Source organism: Arachis duranensis, unplaced genomic scaffold (genome assembly GCF_000817695.3).
Source record: "Arachis duranensis cultivar V14167 unplaced genomic scaffold, aradu.V14167.gnm2.J7QH unplaced_Scaffold_165934, whole genome shotgun sequence".
In the NCBI taxonomy this organism is placed as follows: Eukaryota; Viridiplantae; Streptophyta; class Magnoliopsida; order Fabales; family Fabaceae; genus Arachis; species Arachis duranensis.
This window is the reverse complement of record NW_026264258.1, coordinates 860,359-886,045: the sequence shown is the minus strand read 5'-3', so window position 1 is coordinate 886,045 and position 25,687 is coordinate 860,359. Positions and strand designations below refer to the sequence as shown.

General features: G+C 31.5%; 3 protein-coding genes across 3 annotated transcripts; 2 read left to right on the top strand and 1 right to left on the bottom strand.

Moving 5' to 3' along the window:
- The first annotated feature begins 3,399 nt into the window (after positions 1–3,399).
- Positions 3,400–9,194, top strand: LOC107475853 (glutamate receptor 3.6-like). Its single transcript, XM_016095531.3, has 5 exons — positions 3,400–5,237; positions 5,678–5,955; positions 6,610–6,641; positions 7,373–7,779; positions 8,705–9,194. Exons 1-5 carry the CDS (start codon positions 3,867–3,869, stop codon positions 9,098–9,100), a joined length of 2,484 nt encoding a protein of 827 aa, XP_015951017.1. The 5' UTR covers positions 3,400–3,866; the 3' UTR covers positions 9,101–9,194.
- Positions 9,195–10,203: 1,009 nt separating this feature from the next.
- LOC107475863 (kinetochore protein NDC80 homolog) lies at positions 10,204–12,581 on the bottom strand. The gene is made up of 4 exons (XM_052256091.1): positions 11,826–12,581; positions 11,386–11,747; positions 10,981–11,226; positions 10,204–10,342 (listed from the first exon to the last, which is right to left on the bottom strand). Exons 1-3 carry the CDS (start codon positions 12,564–12,566, stop codon positions 11,142–11,144), a joined length of 1,188 nt encoding a protein of 395 aa, XP_052112051.1. The 5' UTR covers positions 12,567–12,581; the 3' UTR covers positions 10,204–10,342; positions 10,981–11,141.
- A 4,686-nt stretch (positions 12,582–17,267) lies between these two features.
- LOC107475844 (glutamate receptor 3.6-like) lies at positions 17,268–23,869 on the top strand. The gene is made up of 6 exons (XM_016095523.3): positions 17,268–17,590; positions 19,610–20,991; positions 21,673–21,950; positions 22,056–22,087; positions 22,325–22,731; positions 23,346–23,869. Exons 1-6 carry the CDS (start codon positions 17,320–17,322, stop codon positions 23,691–23,693), a joined length of 2,718 nt encoding a protein of 905 aa, XP_015951009.1. The 5' UTR covers positions 17,268–17,319; the 3' UTR covers positions 23,694–23,869.
- The last annotated feature ends 1,818 nt before the right edge of the window (positions 23,870–25,687 follow it).

Sequence of the window (25,687 nt, the reverse complement as noted above, 5' to 3'; positions counted from 1 at the left end):
ATGGATTTAAAAATATTTTTTATCTTCATTCTTAATCTTACATCACTTTATTATATAATCTACTTATATATGTAGTGTCATACTTCTAATTATGAAATTAAATAATTAAAAAATTTAGAACATCGACATATGGTTTTACATAATTAAATTTATATATAAATATAACAATTAAAATGAAATTATATGTTCACTCTTATATATCATTTTTAATAAACTTTAATTTGTGCATGTACAATTATATCTTTGATATACTACTCTTCTTTGATTTATCCTAGTATGATTTGATTGTATAAGAATTTTTGGTAAGACATGGATATTCTTTTTCATTTTCCTTTTATTTTTTATGACTTACACAGTAAGAAAAATAATAATGTAACATTATTACTCTTCTCAAAGATTAATAAAGTGCTTTTGAAAAAAATCCAATAACTATTCATGACCAACTTGCTATATAAAAGAGTCATGCAATACTTCATATAGCCATATCTAAGCTCAAACATTACAAAACATTTCACACATAATTAAAAGTTTTCATTATTGAAATTAAAGTATCAATTTCACTCAAATATTTTGATTTTCCTCCACTTTGGTTTAAGTAAGAGTACATTACTAAGGTGCATATATTTATTTGATTTCTATATTAACCTCTTATACTTTCTTTATTTTACTTTCTTAATTTGTTCTATTTAGATTGACTTGATATGAATACAGATACAACATGATCAAAATATGGCTCCTTGTCCTTGTGATCTTTTGCAATGGCTTCACTTCAAAAGGAACAATTAGCAATAATAATGTTCCCACAAGACCAATAACTATTAATATTGGGGCAATTTTATCTTTCAATTCAACCATTGGAAGAGTGGCTAAAGTTGCCATACAAGCAGCAGTGGATGATATAAATTCCAATGCAACCATTCTCAATGGCACTAAACTTAATATCTCAATGCAGGACACAAAATTCTCTAGTGGATTTCTAGGAATTATTGATTGTAAGTTTTTGAAAAATTCATTAATGCATGGTTAGCTTTATTAGAAAATGTTTGGTGTTTTTTTTATTTCTTCTTGATATTAAAACTATTAATTTAAAAAAAAAACACCCCTTCATTTCTCTTTACATTTTTTAGGGTTTTGTTAACTATAACTATGAGCCAATAAGCCTTGCAAAACCTCAATTAAGGTCTTCATAAAACAAATCAACTTTTGATTGAAAAATTAAATTTATTCTCAATGTACTAAAAATGATATTTTTTTTTATAATTATCAGTCATAAACTCATAGTTTTTTTTTTAATATTTATCAGATGTATTTTTTGACACAAATTTTTGTTGATATTTATACAACTTTTTACTATAAATATATGAGTTTAATTTTGATGGACTAACAGTGTAAAGCATTTTATATAGTCCTACAACTACATCCAATTTTTTATGACCATTTATGTAGTCAATATAAAAAGGTAATTATTTTTATCAATGTGATGTTGTGTAATTGGATGCACGTATAAAATTACTTTATAGGCATCAAAATTAAATTCTATATAACAAATAATAAAATTAGCCCCATTTACAACTTATTTTAAAAATTAAAATTATTTGAAAATATTATTTATCTGAAATAATTAAATAATCCAAAAGATTCTTCTACTGCATAATCTTTTGAATATTAAATATTTTAATGTGTTTTTTTTTTCTTTTTTATATATTACAGCATTACTATTGATGGAGAAAGACACCGCAGCCATAATTGGTCCACAATACTCAGTAATGGCACATGTAATCTCACACATTGCAAATGAGATGCAAGTTCCTCTCTTATCATTTGCAGCAACAGATCCTACACTCACTTCTCTCCAATTCCCATATTTTGTTAGAACAACACAGAGTGATCTTTATCAAATGTCTGCAGTGGCAGATATTATTGATCAATTCCAATGGAGAGATGTGATTGCAATCTTCATTGATGATGATCATGGAAGAAATGGGGTTGCTGCATTAGGTGATAAGCTTGCCGAAAAACGTTGCAAGATATCACACAAAGCAGCCCTTAAGCCTGATGATACCAATGTCAACAAGGAAGAAATGAATAGTGCATTAGTTATGGCTGCTGACTTAATTTCTGTTTATTTGATACTATTAAATGCCTGCTGACTTGAAAAATAAAAATATGATATGGCGGCATTCCCATTTTGATCTATGATATCAGTATTTAATATAAATAAGTGAGTAAAATTAGAAAACTAACACCATAATAGTTAATTTTAACTAATATTACAACATGTTATCAAACAAACTAAATATAAAAACCAACTAAAAATGAGTTTTTTATTGAGTTTGGATTTCGAAAAAAAAAAATCAACTAGATAACCAATAAAAAATTAGCCAACATCAACTAATAATTCAAAAACATCCAATACAAATTCATAATTTTTTTTAAAAATTATTCTTTTATTCTTTTTTTCTTCTTCTTTCTTGGTTCCAACACCTCAATTTCACCTACCACACCAGCCATCTTGTTGCCGTCGGCCACCACCACTGACCATCGTTGGCTGCCAGCGACCCTCTTGCGACCATCTCTGACCACCCACCACCGGTTATCATAAATTTAAACTTTAAATCCTAAACTCTCAATATTAAATACTAAACTATAAACCCTAAATACTAAATATAACGAATCTTAAATTTTAAACTATAAATTCTAAATTATAAACATTAATTCTTATATTTTTTATTTCAGTTTTAGATGTTTCTATTATTTCTAATTTTAAATGTTTCCCTTTATTGTAAATTGTTGGCTAAATATAATTGGTTATCAATACTTTTTTTTAATTGAGTTTTAGATGTCTTTTTTTTTTATTTGAAAGTTTTTTTTTCTTTTCTAAATGTTAGCCATGACATTAGTTATGTAAGATTGGCTCTCAATATTTTCTCTAAATAAACTCAGTAAAAACTAAAATTAGCATTTTAAATTTTTTGTCCACATAAAAACCAATTTACAGTGATTATTAGAACATAAAAATTAAAATTTTTATAGAAATTGTATAATTATTTGAAACTTTTTTTGTACTAATTTGTAAAATAAGAAATAAATCTAAAACATATCCTAGAACCAAATTGGTCTCTAGAATTGTTGTACTTTTCACAATTCTACATATTTTCTCTCATGAACCATATCTTCTCATCACTACAACAATATGACTATTTTTAAGGATTATTATGTGTCAAAAAAAATTAAAATTTGTCAAAAAAAATAAATTTTGATACTATTTTAACTATGAAAATATGTTGATAAAAGTTTTGTCAAAAATAGTATTTTTAACATATAAGTAATTGTAAAAAAAAGTTTAAATCTTATTTTGATAAATATTGGCCATTAAAAATAATCTGTTAGAAAAATTTGAGAATATATTTTTTGTGATACTTATTAACCGTCAAAAATACTATTTATTTTGACACTTATTGACTATAAAAAATTCTCAACAAAAAGTTTTTAACAAAGAATGATATGAGATCTTGAAACTGAAGAATAAACTGAGATTTTGAAGATGAAAAATAAGTAGTATGATCCCAAACTGAGAACAGTGTGATGCCAAAATTGACGGAGCTCAACGAAAAAAAAGGAATAATAGAGTATGTTGAAAACAAATGAGTGTCAAAATTGAAGAATAATTTTCTACAATTAAATTATAAATAAAAAAAACATAAAAAATTTGACATTTGTGATATTTGTCAAAAATATATATTAATTTTTATACTTAACTATGACTGTTAAAAAAAATCATGTTAAAATAGCTCTCATTTCTTGTAGGATCATTCACTAGTTATACCATTTTTTTTTTAAACATATACATTGCAGCATTAATATTGATGGAGAAAGGCACTGTGGCAATAATTGGTCCACAGTACTCAGAAATGGCACATGTAATCTCACACATTGCAAATGAGATGCAAGTTCCTCTCTTATCATTTGCAGCAACAGATCCTACACTCACTTCTCTCCAATTCCCATATTTTGTTAGAACAACACAGAGTGATCTTTATCAAATGTCTGCAGTGGCAGATATTGTTGATCACTTCCAATGGAGAGATGTGATTGCAATCTTCATTGATGATGATCATGGAAGAAATGGGGTTGCTGCATTAGGTGATAAGCTTGCCGAAAAACGTTGCAAGATATCATATAAAGTACCCTTTAGGCCTAATAATAATAACAACATTAGTGAAGAAGAAATAAACAATGCATTATTCAAGATAGCTTTGATGGAATCAAGGGTAATAGTTGTTCATATAGTAGCAGATTTAGGGTTAAAAGTTCTTAAGGTTGCTCAATCACTTAGCATGATGGGGAGTGGTTATGTGTGGATAGCCACTGATTGGCTTTCCACTGTGTTAGATTCAAACCCTTCATTGTCCACAAGTTCAGCCATGAATGACATCCAAGGTGTTATTACCTTGCGCATGTATACACCTGATTCAGAATTGAAGAGGAAATTTGTGTCTAGGTGGAATAACCTAACCCTAAAAATGAATCATCAAGAGGGTCCTTTTGGATTGAACACCTTTGGTTTATATGCTTATGACACTGTTTGGGTCATAGCTTATGCTCTTGATGCTTTGTTTTCTGGGGGAAATAATAATAATAATAATAATAACAACAATCATAATATTTTATTCTCAAATGATTCAAGTCTAAACTTGTTAAGGGGTGACTCACTTCATCTTGATACTATGGGGGTGTTTATAAATGGTAGCACATTGCTTCAGAAGATTCTAGAAGTTAATCAAACCGGTTTAACCGGGCGGATGATGTTTGATTTAGATGGAAACTTGTTGAACCCATCATATGAGATCATTAATGTGATTGGAACTGGGGTTAGGAGGATTGGATATTGGTCAGAATCATATGGTCTTCACACTGGTGAAGAAGTTCCAAATGATGGAAATTCAAGTGAAGGGCTTTATGGTGTGATATGGCCTGGCCAAACAACACAAACACCTAGAGGTTGGGTTTTTGCTAGCAATGGAAGACATTTGAGAATTGGAGTGCCACTTAGGGTTAGCTACCATGAGTTTGTGTCAAGAATTGAAGGCACTGACATGTTTGGTGGTTATTGCATTGATGTGTTTTTTGCAGCACTAAACTTGTTGCCTTATCCAGTTCCATACAAATTTGTTTCTTTTGGTAATGGGAGAACCAATCCCTTGAATTCAGAACTTCTCCATCAGATCACAATTGGTGTAAGTATTATTTAGATGATTAAAGTATATTTTTTGTCTTTAAAATTTGTTAAAAATTTTAAAAATATCTTTAAATTTTTATTTTATTTTAATTTTTTTTCAAAAATTTTCGAATTACATGAAATATATTCTTGATGAATAATTTTTTAAAAAATTTAGGATTAATTCGACAACAATTTTAAAATTTTGATAGATAAATATCTATTCAAAAATTGTCCGAAGTAAAAAAATTTAGATGAAACATAAACTAACAACAAAAATTTTTAGAATAAAAAAAAATCTATTTCAATTTCGTATCAAAATCCATCCGAAACATACTAATTTTTTGTAACAAAGAGATATTGTGAAGTCCATTTTAGTTCAAGGTATATATGTTGATTTTTCTTTAGGGTTATTGTGAATAATTGATTTGGTTCTTATATATGTATGTATATGTGAAGGTGTTTGATGCTGTGGTTGGGGACATTACTATTACTACAAACAGAACAAAGGTAGTGGATTTCACTCAACCATATATTGAATCAGGACTAGTTGTTGTGGCACCTATCAAGAAAATGAAATCAAGTGCATGGGCCTTCCTCACACCATTTACTCCAATGATGTGGTTTGTCACAGCAACCTTTTTCTTAGTTGTTGGAGTTGTTATCTGGATTTTAGAGCGCCGTGTCAATGATGATTTTAGAGGACCTCCTAGAAGACAGTTAGTCACTATTATTTGGTAATTATATAATCATTCTTTTTATTCACACATATAATTAGAATGAATATAAAAAAATTAGTTAATAATATTTAATTTTTTATTGAAAATTACTTCGTTAAAATCTTGAATATTTCGCTACAACAGAAACGATAAATAATGGCGGCTAATTAGCAACGATTTTTAAAAAGCTGTCATTATCTATCTGTTTTACAGTAATTCTCACAACAAAATTAAAACAAATATTAATTCCCGTACTCTAAATTACGTTGGTTTGTAAATTAAACTATATTGAAATGTTGTTTTGCGGTAGTTTAAAAAACTTTAAAAAAATCCGTTGTTATTCGACATATCTTTTGTAGTATTTTGAGAATTTAAAACTAAAATTTAATGTTTATAATTTAAGATTTAAGATTTAAAATGTTTAAATTGATCACTATCCTAATATTTGTTTTTGTAATAGTTGGTATTAATTGAAAAATAATTATTAGTTTTTAATTAAACTCATATGTTTGTTATTTTGAAAATAATATTCAGATACAATTATTTGTATCTAGAGATTCATTGAGTTATTGACTTAATTAAGTTCCTTAACCGGTTCATTACATTTTCTTATTAAATACAATTACATACTTCACCAATTGCTAACATATATATGTATCATTTTCTGTGCAGGTTTAGCTTTTCAACTTTATTTTTTGCACATAGTAAGTGGTCAACCTTGAGATAGTGGAAGTTTATGAATGATTCTACACTAATTACAGTAGTCTTTTTCACACCCTTTATACACCTTTCTCTCTGTGGACTAATATTAAATCCAACTCATCATGTCACTTTTTATTACTGTGGAAGATATTATTTATATATATCTAACATGTTTACAATAATTAGTGATCCATGCGTAAATAATTAAAGATTTTTTTAACGATAATTTTGGTTAATATACGTATAGTATTCTATATCATATATTATTTCTCTTAAAATTAAAAAAATATAAATAATTATATTTTTAATAAATTTCTTTATGCAAAAATTTTATCTTTTGGTGAGATTATTTCTCCCAAAAGTTTAAGAAAAAGTATATGAATAATTATATTTTTAATTTTCTATAAAAGCTTCCTTTTAAATTTATGTAATATTTTTACGTAAATTTTTTTCTTCATATTTATCTTATACTAATTTTTTTTTGGGAATACTTGAGGATCAAATTTTAGATCATTAGATCATAAAAATTCTAATCATATCATAATATTATTTCTTTTAGTAATTTAAGCTAATAAAAAGAGAGGGTACAGTGGTTATATTTTTAACATCCTACCTAGCTATATTACCAATAATTTTTTTTTTTTAACAATGTGATGATTTTGGTTAATAGGGTAAATAATGTTCTATGAATATGTGGTCTAATAATATAAAAAATATTTCGTTTGACATGTAGGAGAAAAAACTGTTAGCACTCTTGGTCGCATAGTCCTAATCATATGGCTGTTTGTGGTTTTAATACTGAATTCAAGCTACATTGCAAGCCTAACATCAATTCTCACAGTGGAACAACTCTCTTCCCCAGTGAAAGGGATTGAAAGCTTAGTGATAAGCAATGACCGAATTGGTTTCTTAAGAGGTTCATTTGCTGAGAATTATCTTAGTGATGAACTTAACATACATAGGTCAAGGCTTGTTCCTCTGAATGACCCTTCAGAATATGAGAAGGCATTGAAGGATGGAGCTGCTAATGGTGGTGTTGCTGCAATCATAGATGAACGAGCATACATGGAGCTGTTCTTAGCAACTAGATGTGAATTTGGGATTGTTGGTCAAGAGTTTACTAAGATGGGATGGGGCTTTGTAAGTGTTTCAATCCTCAACTTTAATAACTTTTGTTGCATTCATAATTATTTTAATAGTAGTTGATTTTCTAAACTTTGGAGAAAAGTGAAATTATGGTATGGTATCAAAGTTTTTATAACGTAAAAGTTTAGAATTTAAATTTTATTAATTTTAAAATAAAAAATTTTAGCATAAAAAAAAAACTTATACAAAAAAATTCATACAAACTAAAAAAAAAAATTCTAGTATTATATTATAAAATTACTTCTTTTAAAAATATGATATTATCGATTATGAGATAAATATAAAAAGTATATCTTTCATTTATCTAAAATGATTATCAATATCAAACACACTGATTTCTTTTGTTAGGTAGCTACCAAGATTATTTGAATAGTTTTTATACAAAGATATATAGTTAAAACATGGTTAAATTATTTAACATCTCTAACTAAATCTCTTGATATAATATGTATTCATATTTTAGCTATTATTTTTATATAAAACTTATTTAATAATTTTTTTGTGAGAATGTGAGTTGTCACTTTATTTTTATATAATTTTTGTTGGATATACAACAATTCATATAATCATAATTTACCTAAAACAATTTAAACTTTTGATATAAATAATTTTATAAAAATATTAAAGATATAATTATTCATGTGCCTCCTATCAACTTAAATTTTTTAAACAAAATAATATCATACATAATTTAAACAAAATAATATAATACATAATATCATAATTTTTATAATAAAAATTTATAGCTTAATTCTTATTATTTATTAAAAAAAATGTGTAAACATATAACAATTCATATGATCTTCCTTCCTGTCATTTAAACTTATGAAAAATTCTAAATAAAAGAAAAGAGATAATCCTCTTTAAGAACACATTAATGATTTATATAACATTGAGAATGATTTGATGAATGATGTAGGGCTTTCCAAAGGACTCTCCCTTAGCAATTGACATGTCAACAGCTATTCTAAAACTATCAGAAAATGGTGATCTTCAAAGGATTCATGACAAATGGCTAACAAGAAGTGCTTGTAGCTCAGAAGGTGCAAAGCAAGGCATAGATAGGCTTGAGATTAAGAGCTTTTGGGGCCTCTTCCTTCTTATTGGCATTGCATGTTTCATTGCTCTCTTTTGCTATCTTACTAGAATGACCTACCGTTTTAGGAGGCACTACTCCAATAGTACCAACCTTGAAGTCCCATCATCATCATCATCATCATCATCATCATCATCATCATCATCATCATGCTCTTCTTGTCTTAAATCATTCTTTTCATTTGTCAATGAGAGAGAAGATTATTACTGCCCAAAGTAAGAAAAGACAAAAGGAAAAGTGCTCTTGTAAAATGGTAGCAGTGTGCATGTTGGAAATGACAACATCATCACCACTAGTAATTGTTAAAGCATATGCATGCACTTTCTCAATTAAATGTATGTGTAATAGACTGTAACTTTTAAGAGACTTCTCAAAACATCCACAGCTTGGCACACACGATAGCTTGATTTAATTATAATTACCAACATACAAGCATAAATTTAACCTAAAAGGAACAATAAGTGAAGCACTCGTACGAGTGTGCAAGTGAAAAAATAAGAATATATACATAGATGCTAGAGCATATGCACAATGGCTCAGTCTCTACCCTCAAGCTAGCTGGCGATTTGTATTCAATATATTAATGAATTGGGCTGGAAATGAACCCCTGTATGCCTCAGAGACAGCACTTGCAGTTTCTGATAGATCCCTAATTCATCTCTGAAGTTTTAGACTCCACGTATTCTTTATACTTTGAGACTGAATCAACAAACTTCAGGAGCTCATGAGCACGCATTTGTATTTTTTCTTCACTTTGCTTAATTGCTTCCTGCAAATTCAATTGGGTAGCCTGAAAAAAAAAAACCAGTACCGATGCAATCATGTTACACAAGAACTACGCCAGAAACATAGCTTATCTCTCAAGATTGATTGAGTCCTGAATACAATGAAGAGAATGACGCCTGAGACATGTTCAAGTCTTCACAAATTCAATTAGGTAGCGTTTGGAAACAAGGACCGAGTCACTGAGATTGGGACTAAAATGTCAGTTCTGGAACACAAAATTTCAGTCCCTTTAATACATCTAGAAAGTGGGACACATGAAACTGAAATTTTTTTTGAATAGAGACTGAAATTTTAATAATATTTATTTTTAAAATAACCTTCATTCAACTTTTTAAATTCCAAATCTAACCCCACTTTTCCTTTTCTAACAAGACATTGAGACATAACTCAATCTTGCACATTTTATACTAAATACAATTCAAAGACTTAATTTAGTCTCAATCTCCCAATCTCTGTCTCTTGATCTCAGTCTCAATCTCTCTTCCAAAGGTAGCTTACTTACTAAAGAATTAACAAACATGGAATTACCTTTAGAACCTCAGCTGCCTCTCTTTCCATAATGTCCAGGTCATGACTTGCTACGTGGACATCCTCCAACATTTGCTTTGCTTCAGCTGAACATCTATTTACATAATCTTGTGTTTCATTCTTTATCATGTTTAGTTCAGCTTCTATCTGGTGGATAATGTAACACACAGCAGAAGAACAAAAGTCAGGCAACAATTTTCACAGGGTAGATGATATCTGCTTCCAATACGCATCTAAATGATTCTGACAAAGTGCGAAAAGAATGCCAGAAAATATAGAGAAACTAAATCAACTGTAGATGCAAAGCATAAATTTAGTTTGTGATTAATACAGTGAAGTTAAGAGTAAATATTGCGGCAAAAAGATGGATTAAAAAAAAACAAATATTTTAAACAGCTGAATTAAATTCCCAAGAACAGAAAAACAACAAAACCATAAAGTTACAAGTATGATAAGTCATTGCTGTGGAAACATAGGTAAAATGTATAAGCTTCAGTAAAGACCCTGGACCAACTCCTGCATTCCAAAAGCAGTGCAGCATGCTGCCACCATCATTTAAATTAAATTTACACCCATTCATTATTGCATTTTGTTAATAGTAAAACTTTCCAGTAGAAGAACATCAAGTTCACAATTATCTTTGGTTAATCTACGCAGACGAAAATCAAAATCTCCCTCTAGAAGGTTGAAACTTAAAGTGACAGCATAGTAGACACTGGTATCTGTGACAGGCTAAAAGTATAGAATCAACATTAATAAAATTCTGAGCATGATGATGCACTTACTTTATCAATCTGTGACTGCACTGTTGCAACATTATTTCTTTTTTCCTCAAGCCCAGAAGCATTTTCATTGGACATTTGCTGATAGGAAATTAACTCTTCCCATCTCCCCATAGAAATCTTCTTAATGTCCTCGGTGTACGAGTTAAGTGCAGGCTTCAGACTCAATTTACGGTCAAAACCCATAATCTCAGCAGCCTAGTTCCCTTGGCATTCAACTGATACTGAATATCATCACCGATCTTCAACCTAGAAACACCAGCAAGAAGGATTAGATGCGCAGACTTGACTGTAAAGATAGACAACAAACACACCCTCTATCTAATACAAACAAGATCAATAGAATTTGCTTCATTTTAACCAAACAGTCAATAATCTATGGATATTATTAATGGAGCACAATTCAACCTCCTCAGCTCTTGGTTGCAATCCAAAGCAAGCGCCTCAAGGTCCTTGAACTTGTGAGAAAGACTATTCTCCAGTTCCCAGTACTTGTCCTCCCAAACATTCCTGGCAAGCTCGCGCTCCTCGATCTCCCTCTCCAAAGCCTGCAACTTCCTCTTCATCCTCTCCACGTCCCTGGCATTCACAGGCTGCGCCTCCACCGTCCTCCTCAGTTCCTTGTTCTCCTCGCAAACCCTATGGTTCTCCCGCTCCTTCGCCTCCAGAACCTTCTCCTTCTCTGCCAGCACCTTCACCATCTCCTCAATCTTCCTCCCAACATCCTCAATCAGAAGATTAAACTTCTTCACATCTTCCTCTAGCATGCCCTTGTAAAAAAAAAATAACAATTGAGCAATCAAACCAAACTGAATTCAAAATAGATTCAGTCAAAGTCATCTAACTACCTTAGTCTTCTCCAGCTCGTCCTTCTTTACGGCATGCAACCTCAGCTTCTCCAAGTCATCCCTCAAACTCTTGAGTTCATTGTTGGCAGCCTCGAGCTTCTCCTCGGCGAGGGCCTTCTGCTGGTTGAGCTTGTCCATGATGTCGATTTCGAGTTCTTCAACCACATCATCATGGCCCTTAATGTAGTTAAGATAGGAATTGAGGGTGTACTGGTGGACAAGGTTGACCTGGACGAGGGACAAGACTGTATTGGAGGTGGATTCGGAGATGTGAGAGCCGAAGGAGGCGATCTGAACGAGCCAGTGAATGAGTGCGAGCAAGTGATGCCAATGGTGAGGGTCGGGGGATTTGAGGATGGATTTTTGGATCGTGAAAGGGTAATTGAGGCGCTTCAGGAGAGGGGGAAGATCCTCTTCGAGCTTCGACACAGGGTACTCGATCGATCTCAGAAGCAATTTTAGGGTATCGTGGATGTCGTTGGAAGGTGGGGTTCCGCTGGATTTGAAGATGATGGAACAGTTCCGCGTCTTCGGGAACTTGTTTAGGGCGGAAATCACCGATTTCTGCAAGCGGCGCTCCTTGTAGTCCTCGATCCTCTTGCACCCCGCGCCGCCGGAGGAAGAACGGCGGCTGCTTGCCAAACTGGCGTCAGAGTCGCGGGGGAACTGATGGCGCTGATGGGAATCCGGCGGAATGAATGAGTCCCTGGGTTGTCGGCGGTGTCCGGCGCCGAATCTCATATCTGCTGTTAACCGTGATTCGAATTGGAGAACAGTTCAATTTTGAAAAGAAATCAGTTACTTTTCTCAAATTTCTGGGAGAGTTCCCGCTCAAAGTGGCCCTCATATTATGTTTCCTGGAGAGGAAAGTGTACATGGGCCACTCAGTTTATTTCAAAATGAAAAAAAAAAATTCAAAACTCTACCATATTATAAACCATAGTTGTCAGAACCGAACCGGTGATCAACCGATTAAGCTACTGGGTTACTGGGTCATTGGTTCAATCGGTGGATCACTGGTTGAACCGGTTAACCCGGTCCTATGTAAATAAAAAATAAAAAATAGTAAAAAATTTAAAGTTAAAATTTAAAATATATATTTTTACTAACATTTTAAGAATATTCAGCTATTTTAATTTTCAACGGTTCGGTTAGACCAGTTTACCGAGTTTGACCGGTTTTCATCGGTTTATTTTCGGTTTCACTGATTCATACTGGTTCATTTCTTTATTCGATTTAATTAACGGACCGGACCGGTTTAATATTTGGTTCACCAATTTTTCGGTCGAACCGGCCAGTCCGGTCCGGTCAGGTCCGGTTAAGACAACACTGCAGGGGTTCGAACCCCACTTCACTCATTTTGCAAAATTTTAATTACCAGCGGTTCGGTTGAACCAGTTTACCGAGTTTGACCGGTTTTTATCGGTTCACTATGGGTTTGACCGATTTACACCGGTTCTCATCCTTGTGCGGTCTAATTAGCAGATCGGACCGGTTTAGGATCCGGTACGGTTTTTACAACACTGTTATAAACTGTTTATTGAGTAAATAACCATTTCTGACCATGAAAGATTTGGACGCTAACAAAACTGACCATGAAAAATTGAAACTAAAGTTATACCCATATAAGATAAGTTTTGTTCGACAAAATTAACCAATTATTAAATTTTTGTTCATAATTCTGTAAATACCCCTAACTTTTTATCTTCTTTTATCTCTACACCCAATTTTTAACCCTAACAATTTAATTCCGCTCTCTTCTCCTCTGCCTCTACCCTCCAACCTTCTCTGCCGTCACAATCTCCTTCCACCACCACTATCGCCTCCAGCCCCCTTTCTCTCACCATCTTGTTCTTTCTCTCTCTGTCTCGGACAACACTCTCTCTATCTTGAAGGGGATCAACAACTATAATACAGAAACACAGAACCCTCTTCCCTCTCTGTCTCTCCACACAAAAATCTCACATACAAATCACATACATGGTATGCAAAGTCACTTCCTTTTTCTCTCTAGTAATATTCTCTCCAATAAAATATGCCACATTTTCTTCTTCTTCAGTGTTCTGGGTTGTGGAGCTCTCAAAAATTAATGCTCCACTTCACATACCCTTCTCTTCTCACCATTTTCATATATCTCATAATTCAAACCCCCAATTTACCATTAAAGGATCAATCTTTTCTGTTTTTTGGTATGTTTACTTCCCCCCTTTTTTATATCCATCTGTTATTCGCTTATTCCTCTTTGAATTTTGAGTATATATGTTTTCGCCTCCTTTTAGATTTTTACAAAAAAAGATTTTTTTTTTCAATATAGCTTGTGTTTGGATTTTGAAACTTTTCCAATTTAGTTTGTGAGGACTGAGGAAGGTCTTCAATAGTGTAGAGGAAGTGGTTGAAGAGGAGGGATGAAGAAGGAAATAGAGTGGTGGTGGTGTTGAAGTTGGTGATGGTTGAAGGAAAAATGAGGTGAGGAGGATGGAGGGAACGGTGGTGATGGAATGGGATTGTGAGGACGGAGAAAGTTGGAGGGTAGAGACAGAAGAGGGAGGAGGAGGGAGTTGGATTAAATTGTTAGGGTTAGAGATTGGGTGCAGAGATAAAAAAAGATAAAAAGTTAGGGTATTTATGGAATTATGAACACAAATTTAATAATTGGGTATTTTTGTCGAACAAAACTTATCTTATATGGGTATAACTTTAGTTTTAATTTTTCATGGTCAGTTTTATCATCGTTCAAATCTTTCATGGTCAAAAATGGTTATTTACTCCTGTTTATTTCAAAAATTTGACATTTTTAATTATGACATAAATATAATAAAAATTATATCTTTTATTAATTTAAAATATCATCAATTTCAAACACACTGCTTTTTTTTATTAGATAATTATTAAGATTATTAGAATATTTTTATACAAAGATATATTTGAAACATGGTTAAATTGTTTAACTTCTTTAACTAAATCTCCGAATATAATATGTAATAATATTTTAGCTATTATTTTTATATAAACATTATTTTAATCATCTTTTTGTGACAGTGTGAGTTATCACTTTATTTATTTTTATATAATTTTTGTTGGATATACAACAATTCATATAATTATAATCTATCTAGTAGTTTAAATTTTTGATATAAATAATTTTATAAAAATATTAAAAATATAATTATTCATGTATAAGTATCTTATTAACTTAAATTTTTATAATTAAAAGGTTAATAATTTAATTCTTATTTTTTATTAAAAAAATAACAACGTATTAAAATATAATAATTCATACGATCTTTCTTCTTGTTATTTAAATTTATGAAAAATTCTAAATAAAAAAAAAGAGATAGTCCTCTTTTAAGAAGACTTTATCAATAGAGTAAAGTATCATTTTTGTCTCCAATGTTTTGGATAAGTCTTAAAGTTGTCCCTAACGTTTCAATCCTCCTATTTAAGTCCCTAACATTTCAAAATTGACTCAATGTTGTCCTGCCATTAGAGATCCGTTAACAGAATTAACTGCGGGACAAAATTGAAACAATTTTGAAACGTTAGGGACTTAAATAGAACGAAAACGTTGGGGACAAAAATGATACATAAAAATAATTTTTAATTCAATTTTGTCTTTCAATAATATCAATTTTTTACTGTACATAGTATTCAATTATTTTTTAATTACATCTAAGTAAATTACACTTAATCACATTTTTTTAATTTCATGATAACTAAAAATCTTTAAGAGTAAAATTATAAAAAAGTTAATTTATTTAGAATGAAAGTAATATGATTAAGTGTAATTTACTTAGATGTGATTAAAAAATAATTGAATACTGTGTATAGTAAAGAATTGATATTATTAAAGGATAAAATTAAAATTTATTTCTATGTATCGTTTTTGTCCCTAAGGTTTTCGTTCTATTTAAGTCCCTAACGTTTCAAAATCGTTTCAATTTTGTCTTGTCGTCAATTCTGTTAACTGATCCCTAACGACAGGACAACATTGAATCAATTTTAAAACGTTAAAGACTTAAATAGGACGATTGAAACGTTAGGGATAACTTTAAAACGTTGGGGACAAAAAACGATACTTTACTCTTTATCAATATATAAAACATTGAGGATGATTTGATGAATGATGTAGGGCTTTCTAAGGGACTCTCCCTTAGCAATTGACGTGTCAACAGCTATTCTAAAACTATCAGAGAATGGTGATCTTCAAAGGATTCATGACAAATGGCTAACAAGAAGTGCTTAGCTTGTAGCTCGGAAGATGCAAAGCAAGGCATAGATAGGCCTGAGAGTTGAGACTAAGAGCTTTTGGGATCTCTCTCCTTCTTATTGGCATTGCATGTTTCATTGCTCTCTTTTGCTATCGTACTACAATGACCTACCGTTTTAGGAGGCACTACTCCAATAGTACCAACCTTGAAGTCTCACCATCATCATCATCATCATCATGCTCTCTTCTTGTCTTAAATCATTCTTTTCATTTGTCAATGAGAGAGAAGATTATTACTGCCCAAAGTAAGAAAAGACAAGGAAAAAGTGCTCTTTTAAAATGGTAGTAGTGTGCATGTTGGAAATGACAACATCATCACCACTAGTAATTGTTAAAGCATATGCATGCACTTTTCTGAATTAAATGTATGTGTAATAAATAATATACAATAAGAGTGTTAAAAAATCAGCAAATTTTGTGATTTATAACCATCAATTAGTTATTATTGATATTTTTAATGGTGTGAGATTTTATCTAATAGTATAAAATTACTCACATTTTTTTATGCTGATTAAGTGCTGACCAAATTTTAATAAAAATGTTAACCCTTAAACTTTCTCATACAATAGTACCTATATGTTTGTGATAAGTCCAAAATGTTTACAAAATACTTTAAGTGTGTAAATGATACAAACACTACTTATCCTAAAATTTTAAATTGTTAAAGACTAAATAAGCTGAATAGATAAAATATCAACTATATTAAGTGTATAATAAAATCAACCATAAAAATTAATTATTAATATAAAATACATGTTAAAATATAAATATGTATTAAAAATAAATTAAATAATATATATTTATACACAAATATATTAGTGGTAAAGAATATGTTACACATGTATTTTATATCATCACTTTAATTATTTTATTACTTTTCATTCACCCTTTTCTTTTTTTGAAAACGTTCGTTGATTTTTTTCGGCCCATCAAAATGGAAAAACACAAGCATGTAAAATCATTCTTTTCAAAAGATAAACAAAGTGCCTACTCCACTAGATATAAAAAGGATTCATTCAATTATTCAGCACGTATATAAATCTTATTGGATAAAAATCTAATTATTGGCCTAAAGTAGTGCTTTTAAGGTGCAAATATTTATTTATAAGAGAAGATTATGGAAGTATGTATTATTTCATCTTTTGTTTTTCAAGTTATAGAAATAATTATTGTCCTCATTTTTCCCTTAAAATCACTTGTTATATATGCTTTTAGTACAAATACAAGATGATCAAAGTTTGGGTTCTTGTCATTGTGATGTTCTATAATGGTTTTCCATCAAAAGGGACAAGCAATAGTAATAATGTTACAAGGCCAAGTACAGTTAATGTTGGAGCAATTTTATCTTTTAATTCAACCATTGGAGGAGTGGCTAAAATTGCAATACAAGCAGCAGTAGATGATATAAATTCCAATGCAACCATTCTCAATGGAACTAAGTTTAATATCTCAATGCAGGACACAAAATTCTCCCCCGGATTTCTAGGAATTATTGACTGTAAGTTCTTGTTAAAATCTACTCAAGCATGTTTATCTCCATGACTTTTGATTTCATCACTCGTTTAAAATATTATTGATCATTACCAAAAAAATTTATCTTATTATCAAGTTTTGATTTTTTTTTCTTTTTGCAAAAATAAGTCATTGATTCTATAAAATTTGTGGATTTTTTTATTAGTCCTTTTTTCCCCTTAATTTCTGTTTATTTGATACTATTAAATGCCTGCTGACTTGAAAAATAAAAATATGATATGGCGGCATTCCCATTTTGTCTTAATTTCTGTTTATTTGATACTATTAAATGCCTGCTGACTTGAAAAATAAAAATATGATATGGCGGCATTCCCATTTTGATCTATGATATCAGTATTTAATATAAATAAGTGAGTAAAATTAGAAAACTAACACCATAATAGTTAATTTTAACTAATATTACAACATGTTATCAAACAAACTAAATATAAAAACCAACTAAAAATGAGTTTTTTATTGAGTTTGGATTTCGAAAAAAAAAAATCAACTAGATAACCAATAAAAAATTAGCCAACATCAACTAATAATTCAAAAACATCCAATACAAATTCATAATTTTTTTTAAAAATTATTCTTTTATTCTTTTTTTCTTCTTCTTTCTTGGTTCCAACACCTCAATTTCACCTACCACACCAGCCATCTTGTTGCCGTCGGCCACCACCACTGACCATCGTTGGCTGCCAGCGACCCTCTTGCGACCATCTCTGACCACCCACCACCGGTTATCATAAATTTAAACTTTAAATCCTAAACTCTCAATATTAAATACTAAACTATAAACCCTAAATACTAAATATAACGAATCTTAAATTTTAAACTATAAATTCTAAATTATAAACATTAATTCTTATATTTTTTATTTCAGTTTTAGATGTTTCTATTATTTCTAATTTTAAATGTTTCCCTTTATTGTAAATTGTTGGCTAAATATAATTGGTTATCAATACTTTTTTTTAATTGAGTTTTAGATGTCTTTTTTTTTTATTTGAAAGTTTTTTTTTCTTTTCTAAATGTTAGCCATGACATTAGTTATGTAAGATTGGCTCTCAATATTTTCTCTAAATAAACTCAGTAAAAACTAAAATTAGCATTTTAAATTTTTTGTCCACATAAAAACCAATTTACAGTGATTATTAGAACATAAAAATTAAAATTTTTATAGAAATTGTATAATTATTTGAAACTTTTTTTGTACTAATTTGTAAAATAAGAAATAAATCTAAAACATATCCTAGAACCAAATTGGTCTCTAGAATTGTTGTACTTTTCACAATTCTACATATTTTCTCTCATGAACCATATCTTCTCATCACTACAACAATATGACTATTTTTAAGGATTATTATGTGTCAAAAAAAATTAAAATTTGTCAAAAAAAATAAATTTTGATACTATTTTAACTATGAAAATATGTTGATAAAAGTTTTGTCAAAAATAGTATTTTTAACATATAAGTAATTGTAAAAAAAAGTTTAAATCTTATTTTGATAAATATTGGCCATTAAAAATAATCTGTTAGAAAAATTTGAGAATATATTTTTTGTGATACTTATTAACCGTCAAAAATACTATTTATTTTGACACTTATTGACTATAAAAAATTCTCAACAAAAAGTTTTTAACAAAGAATGATATGAGATCTTGAAACTGAAGAATAAACTGAGATTTTGAAGATGAAAAATAAGTAGTATGATCCCAAACTGAGAACAGTGTGATGCCAAAATTGACGGAGCTCAACGAAAAAAAAGGAATAATAGAGTATGTTGAAAACAAATGAGTGTCAAAATTGAAGAATAATTTTCTACAATTAAATTATAAATAAAAAAAACATAAAAAATTTGACATTTGTGATATTTGTCAAAAATATATATTAATTTTTATACTTAACTATGACTGTTAAAAAAAATCATGTTAAAATAGCTCTCATTTCTTGTAGGATCATTCACTAGTTATACCATTTTTTTTTTAAACATATACATTGCAGCATTAATATTGATGGAGAAAGGCACTGTGGCAATAATTGGTCCACAGTACTCAGAAATGGCACATGTAATCTCACACATTGCAAATGAGATGCAAGTTCCTCTCTTATCATTTGCAGCAACAGATCCTACACTCACTTCTCTCCAATTCCCATATTTTGTTAGAACAACACAGAGTGATCTTTATCAAATGTCTGCAGTGGCAGATATTGTTGATCACTTCCAATGGAGAGATGTGATTGCAATCTTCATTGATGATGATCATGGAAGAAATGGGGTTGCTGCATTAGGTGATAAGCTTGCCGAAAAACGTTGCAAGATATCATATAAAGTACCCTTTAGGCCTAATAATAATAACAACATTAGTGAAGAAGAAATAAACAATGCATTATTCAAGATAGCTTTGATGGAATCAAGGGTAATAGTTGTTCATATAGTAGCAGATTTAGGGTTAAAAGTTCTTAAGGTTGCTCAATCACTTAGCATGATGGGGAGTGGTTATGTGTGGATAGCCACTGATTGGCTTTCCACTGTGTTAGATTCAAACCCTTCATTGTCCACAAGTTCAGCCATGAATGACATCCAAGGTGTTATTACCTTGCGCATGTATACACCTGATTCAGAATTGAAGAGGAAATTTGTGTCTAGGTGGAATAACCTAACCCTAAAAATGAATCATCAAGAGGGTCCTTTTGGATTGAACACCTTTGGTTTATATGCTTATGACACTGTTTGGGTCATAGCTTATGCTCTTGATGCTTTGTTTTCTGGGGGAAATAATAATAATAATAATAATAACAACAATCATAATATTTTATTCTCAAATGATTCAAGTCTAAACTTGTTAAGGGGTGACTCACTTCATCTTGATACTATGGGGGTGTTTATAAATGGTAGCACATTGCTTCAGAAGATTCTAGAAGTTAATCAAACCGGTTTAACCGGGCGGATGATGTTTGATTTAGATGGAAACTTGTTGAACCCATCATATGAGATCATTAATGTGATTGGAACTGGGGTTAGGAGGATTGGATATTGGTCAGAATCATATGGTCTTCACACTGGTGAAGAAGTTCCAAATGATGGAAATTCAAGTGAAGGGCTTTATGGTGTGATATGGCCTGGCCAAACAACACAAACACCTAGAGGTTGGGTTTTTGCTAGCAATGGAAGACATTTGAGAATTGGAGTGCCACTTAGGGTTAGCTACCATGAGTTTGTGTCAAGAATTGAAGGCACTGACATGTTTGGTGGTTATTGCATTGATGTGTTTTTTGCAGCACTAAACTTGTTGCCTTATCCAGTTCCATACAAATTTGTTTCTTTTGGTAATGGGAGAACCAATCCCTTGAATTCAGAACTTCTCCATCAGATCACAATTGGTGTAAGTATTATTTTTTCTAGTATTGTAAGAAAATGAAAATTTAAGTGTAGATGTCTTTATGTTAATAATTAAAAATAATTAGATAATTTTATATGTTCCACTAAATTATTATCTAAGAATTTTTAATTACTAGCTTCACATACATAACACTATAACATAAGCGTCGAATAACGACAGTTAATTTTAAAAATTACGGTGGTTTAATTTTTGCGGTGGTTTCCAATAATTGTTGGTATAACTGTCGCAAAATAGATAATTTTATTTGCGTCGATTTAAAACTGTCGCTATTTCAATAGTGGGTTTAAAAAATAAAATTGTGGCAATTTTAAAACTACTGCAATTTTAATGAATTTAAAAAAAAATACAAACTGCTGCAATTATATTCATGACATTAACGAAAAAAAAGTTGATAAACTACAATAATTTTTGTCAATTTTTTAATGTAACCTATTTCTTTTACATCATGATTGATTAAATTTGATACTTACATAAAAAAATCCTAAATAGACAGAACTAAAATTATAGGTAATTTCAAAATATTAACCATCATTATGTATTGTAAATTGCATAGTAAAATTAAAGTGTTTTATCTAAAATTTATTATAGATCAATTTAAATTATTTTTTTGGACATGAATGTTATTCTTCCTGAATTGAAAATTCTTCCTTTGTATGGATGTAGGCCTTTGATGCCGTTATTGGGGATATTACTATTACTACAAACAGAAGTAAGATAGTGGATTTCACTCAGCCATATATAGAGTCAGGGTTAGTGGTTGTGGCACCTATCAAGGAATTGAAATCAAGTGCTTGGGCCTTTCTTATACCATTTACTCCAATGATGTGGTTTGTCACAGGAATGCTTTTTCTAATTGTTGGAGTTGTTGTGTGGATTTTAGAGCGGCCCTTTAATGATGACTTTAGAGGACCAATTAGAAGACAATTAGTCACTATTATTTGGTAATTAAATAACTGCCATTTTGAAATTTTATTCAAGAAATTGGAGGTTAAAATATTAAGGAACAAAAATAATTGCTAACATTTGTATATTCTTTTTCTTTGCAGGTTTAGCTTTTCAACTCTAGTTTTCGCACATAGTAAGTTGTCAAAAGTTTCCTTTATCTAGCATTGAAAGATGTTTCACACAATAATGTTTAGGTGGAAACTCAGGTACAGTCGACTTCACGTGAAATTGATAACTGAGAGTCACTAGATGATTTGACTGATTTGACTAAATTTTCATCTAACGATTTTCAATTATCAACTTCACGTGAAGTCAACTGCACCTGAATTTTCACCTAATGTTAAACTAAAACATCTTCTTTTGCATGCAGAAGAGAAAACCGTTAGCACCCTTGGTCGCTTAGTCCTAATCATATGGTTGTTTGTGGTTCTAATACTAAGCTCTAGCTACACTGCAAGCCTAACATCAATTCTCACAGTGGAAAAACTCTCTTCCCCAGTGAAAGGAATTAAAAGCTTAGTGGTCAACAATGACCGAATTGGTATCATGAGTGGCACATATGCTGAAAATTATCTTAGTGAGGTGTTTAACATACATAGATCAAGGCTTGTTCCTTTCAATTCTCTATCTGAATTTGAGAAGGCTTTGAAGGATGGACAAGACAATGGTGGTGTTGCTGCTATCATAGCTGAGCGTGCATACATGGAGTTGTTCCTATCAACTAGATGTCAATTTGGTATTGTTGGCCAAGAATTCACCAAAATGGGATGGGGCTTTGTAAGTGTTTCCATCTTTTTCTCTTATGCTAAAATCAACTTTAATAATTAGGTTATTAGAGATAGAATTATTTACATGTTTTTTCTTATCAGTTTAGACTTTTAGAAAAGTAGTTACATGATATGGTATCAGAATCTCTATGATCGAAAGATTTAGAATTCGATCCTTGTTATCTCCTAAAAGAAAAAAAAGCATAATATATAAAAAAAGAAAAAAAGAAAACCTATACAAAATTCATGCAAGTTCAAAAGAGATTTTTGCTATTAGAATTTTAGAAATATAATCATTAATATATCTTCTCTTATTAAATTAAGTTTTTTAAAAAAATAATTTTATAATACGATTAAAATATACTCAACTTTTTTGAGGTAAAATGATATGGTAGGAATTCAGTGTAGTTAACTTTAAGTTAAGCTGAAAGTTGAGAATCGTTATATGATAATTTAGTTAAATTTGTCAAATTATTTAACGAATTTCAACTATCAATTTCACATGAAGTTAACTGTACCTGAATTTTCACTATGTTCAACTTAGGGGTCGACTTTTTTCAACCAATATCAACCGATTTTTAAAATTACTTTATATAACCTCGATGCATTATTTGAATTTTGTAGGCCTTTCCAAGGGACTCTCCCTTAGCAATTGACATGTCAACAGCTATTCTAAAACTATCAGAGAATGGTGATCTTCAAAGGATTCATGACAAATGGCTAACAAGAAGTGCTTGTAGCTCAGAAGGTGCAAAACAAGGCATTGATAGGCTTGAGACTAAGAGCTTTTGGGGCCTCTTCCTTCTTATTGGCATTGCATGCTTGATTGCCCTCCTTTGCTATCTTATTAGAATGACCTACCGTTTTAGGAGGCACTACTCCAATAGTACCAACCTTGAAGTCCCATCATCATCGTCATGTTCTTCTTGTCTTAAATCATTCTTTTCTTTTGTCAATGAAAAGGAAAAGTAAGAAAATAATATAAAAGGACAAGTACTACTCTTGTCAAATGGTTGTGCATGAACATATAAGCATAGAACATCATTGAGTGGCTCTAGTGTATGTTAGTGTGCATGTTAGAATTGAAATGATACCATCATCTCAAAAAATAATGATTAAAGAATGCATGATCTAAATATATGTTTGTGATAAGACCAAAATGTTTAGTGTATGTACCAAAACATACTCTAAGGGATTAAGTATGATTTTGATTTCTAACGTAGGGGTTAAAAATTAATGTCATTCCTGGCCTTTTTTTCGCAACAAAATGATTTCAAAGGTTCCAGTTTATTTTAAAATCGTCCCTTGCACTAAAAAATAAATTTTTAAGACAAAAGTACCCCTGCTGGTTGCTATTCCTTCATAGCATTCCCGTGAAATCATTTCGCCTTCCCCAAGCAAGCCATTGTTTGAGAAAAGGATTGTAGAGTGTAACGTGTGTGTGTGAAACCCTTCGAAGGCCTTCCTGCGAGGACTGTCCGGTGTTGGTAGCTCGAGCAAGGGTGCCGGAAAATTTCCTGCATTGTTGACTTGGCTTCGTTTCTACAAATAGCCCTTAGCGAGGTAAGCATTTTTTGAATGCAATTTCTCCTTTGTTGATGGACGTAACGGGTGTAGGGTTTAATCTAGGTTGTGCAAACCTGTGTGTAAGACTAGGGTTTGCACTGATTGTTTTTTTTTTTGTTAGTTGGTTTACTAACGCCCTGTCTTGATTAATAGGGTTGTTCGGGAAGGAGATGATTCTGTTTAACATGAGGGTGCACCATGGGGGTGCATTCGGATATGAGAACGGTGTGCTCAAGTACTTGAAGGGTCAAGCTACAGTCGTGGAAGACATTGACGGCGATCGGTGGAGTGTGTTTGAGGCATACGAGGAGCTGAAGTAGCTTGGATACTTGAAGTCCACTATCGCCGCATTATGGTACAAAGACCCAACTGTGGATGATTATGAGAGTCACTTAAAGCTATTGAAAGGTGACACAGAGGCAATTGAAATGTGTACCATAGCAGGAAAGAGAGCCTTTGTTGATCTGTTTGTGGTGCATGAGGTTGGGGATGCCGAGGAATTTTCGAAAGTCGGTTATCTGGACGTGGGGGAGAAACTGGAGGCGTCGACAGTGAGGAACCTATAGGTGGTGGTCTGGAGGTAGTGGTGTTTGAAGGGAACGAACAAAAGACTGGTGGAGTTGGGGTTGTGGCTGAAGTCGAATGCCAGAATAAGGACGGTGGAATGGAATTAGGCCAAGAGGGACAGGGGGATAGTGACCATGATAATAGTGGTGACAGTGATGACCCAACATACTTGCCATCTAATAAAGAGGAAAATAGTGTCGAAGACATCCACTTCACTGACAGTGAGGAGGTACTATGAAAGTGGATTTGGTGAAGATAATTCTGTGCTGAAGGACTCTAATGTGGAAAAGGGCAAAAGGGTTGTGACAAGTGATTTGGATGATGAGGAAGCAGTCGACAGTGATGAATTAGAGCAGGACCATATCATTGGAGGAAAAAAGTCGGGGGCTGATGATGCAAAGGAGGCTGCCGAGACTGAGGGGCAGAGGTTTTCAGTGCATAAATCTCAAAAGGATATGGGAAAGTACCAATAGATGATGGGCACATTGTATGAATCTCGACAAGAGTTTAAGGACACAGTGGCGGCCTATGCAGTCCAGATAGCTAGGAACATTAAATTCAAGAAGTGTGACTTGGTGAGGGTCCGGGCTGTTTGTCAGAAAGGCTGCCCCTTTTGGTTATATGTACACAGGGTCGATGAGGAATCCACTTGGCAACTAAGAAGCATGAATCTCTAACATACTTGCATGCAGACACATCATGTTGGAATTATGCATAGCAAGTGGTTGGGTACCCAGTTTAAATGCTGTCCTAGTAGAGGAAAGAGAGAAACCTATTATGACCATGTTAGAGGATATTAGGGTGTATATGATGACTAGATGGGCTGCAAATAG

Excerpts from the sequence above, each read along its gene's own strand:
- LOC107475853 (XM_016095531.3), top strand. The coding sequence starts at position 3,867 with ATGGAGAAAGGCACTGTGGCAATAATTGGTCCACAGTACTCAGAAATG. Across the intron at positions 5,956-6,609 it reads CAGTTAGTCACTATTATTTG|GTTTAGCTTTTCAACTTTAT; the intron begins GTAATTATATAA and ends TTTTCTGTGCAG. Across the intron at positions 7,780-8,704 it reads CTAAGATGGGATGGGGCTTT|GGCTTTCCAAAGGACTCTCC; the intron begins GTAAGTGTTTCA and ends TGAATGATGTAG.
- LOC107475844 (XM_016095523.3), top strand. The coding sequence starts at position 17,320 with ATGATCAAAGTTTGGGTTCTTGTCATTGTGATGTTCTATAATGGTTTT. Across the intron at positions 21,951-22,055 it reads CAATTAGTCACTATTATTTG|GTTTAGCTTTTCAACTCTAG; the intron begins GTAATTAAATAA and ends TTTTCTTTGCAG. Across the intron at positions 22,732-23,345 it reads CCAAAATGGGATGGGGCTTT|GCCTTTCCAAGGGACTCTCC; the intron begins GTAAGTGTTTCC and ends TGAATTTTGTAG.
- LOC107475863 (XM_052256091.1), bottom strand. The coding sequence starts at position 12,566 with ATGAGATTCGGCGCCGGACACCGCCGACAACCCAGGGACTCATTCATT. Across the intron at positions 11,748-11,825 it reads ACGAGCTGGAGAAGACTAAG|GGCATGCTAGAGGAAGATGT; the intron begins GTAGTTAGATGA and ends TTTTTTTACAAG. Across the intron at positions 11,227-11,385 it reads TGCAACCAAGAGCTGAGGAG|GTTGAAGATCGGTGATGATA; the intron begins GTTGAATTGTGC and ends TGGTGTTTCTAG.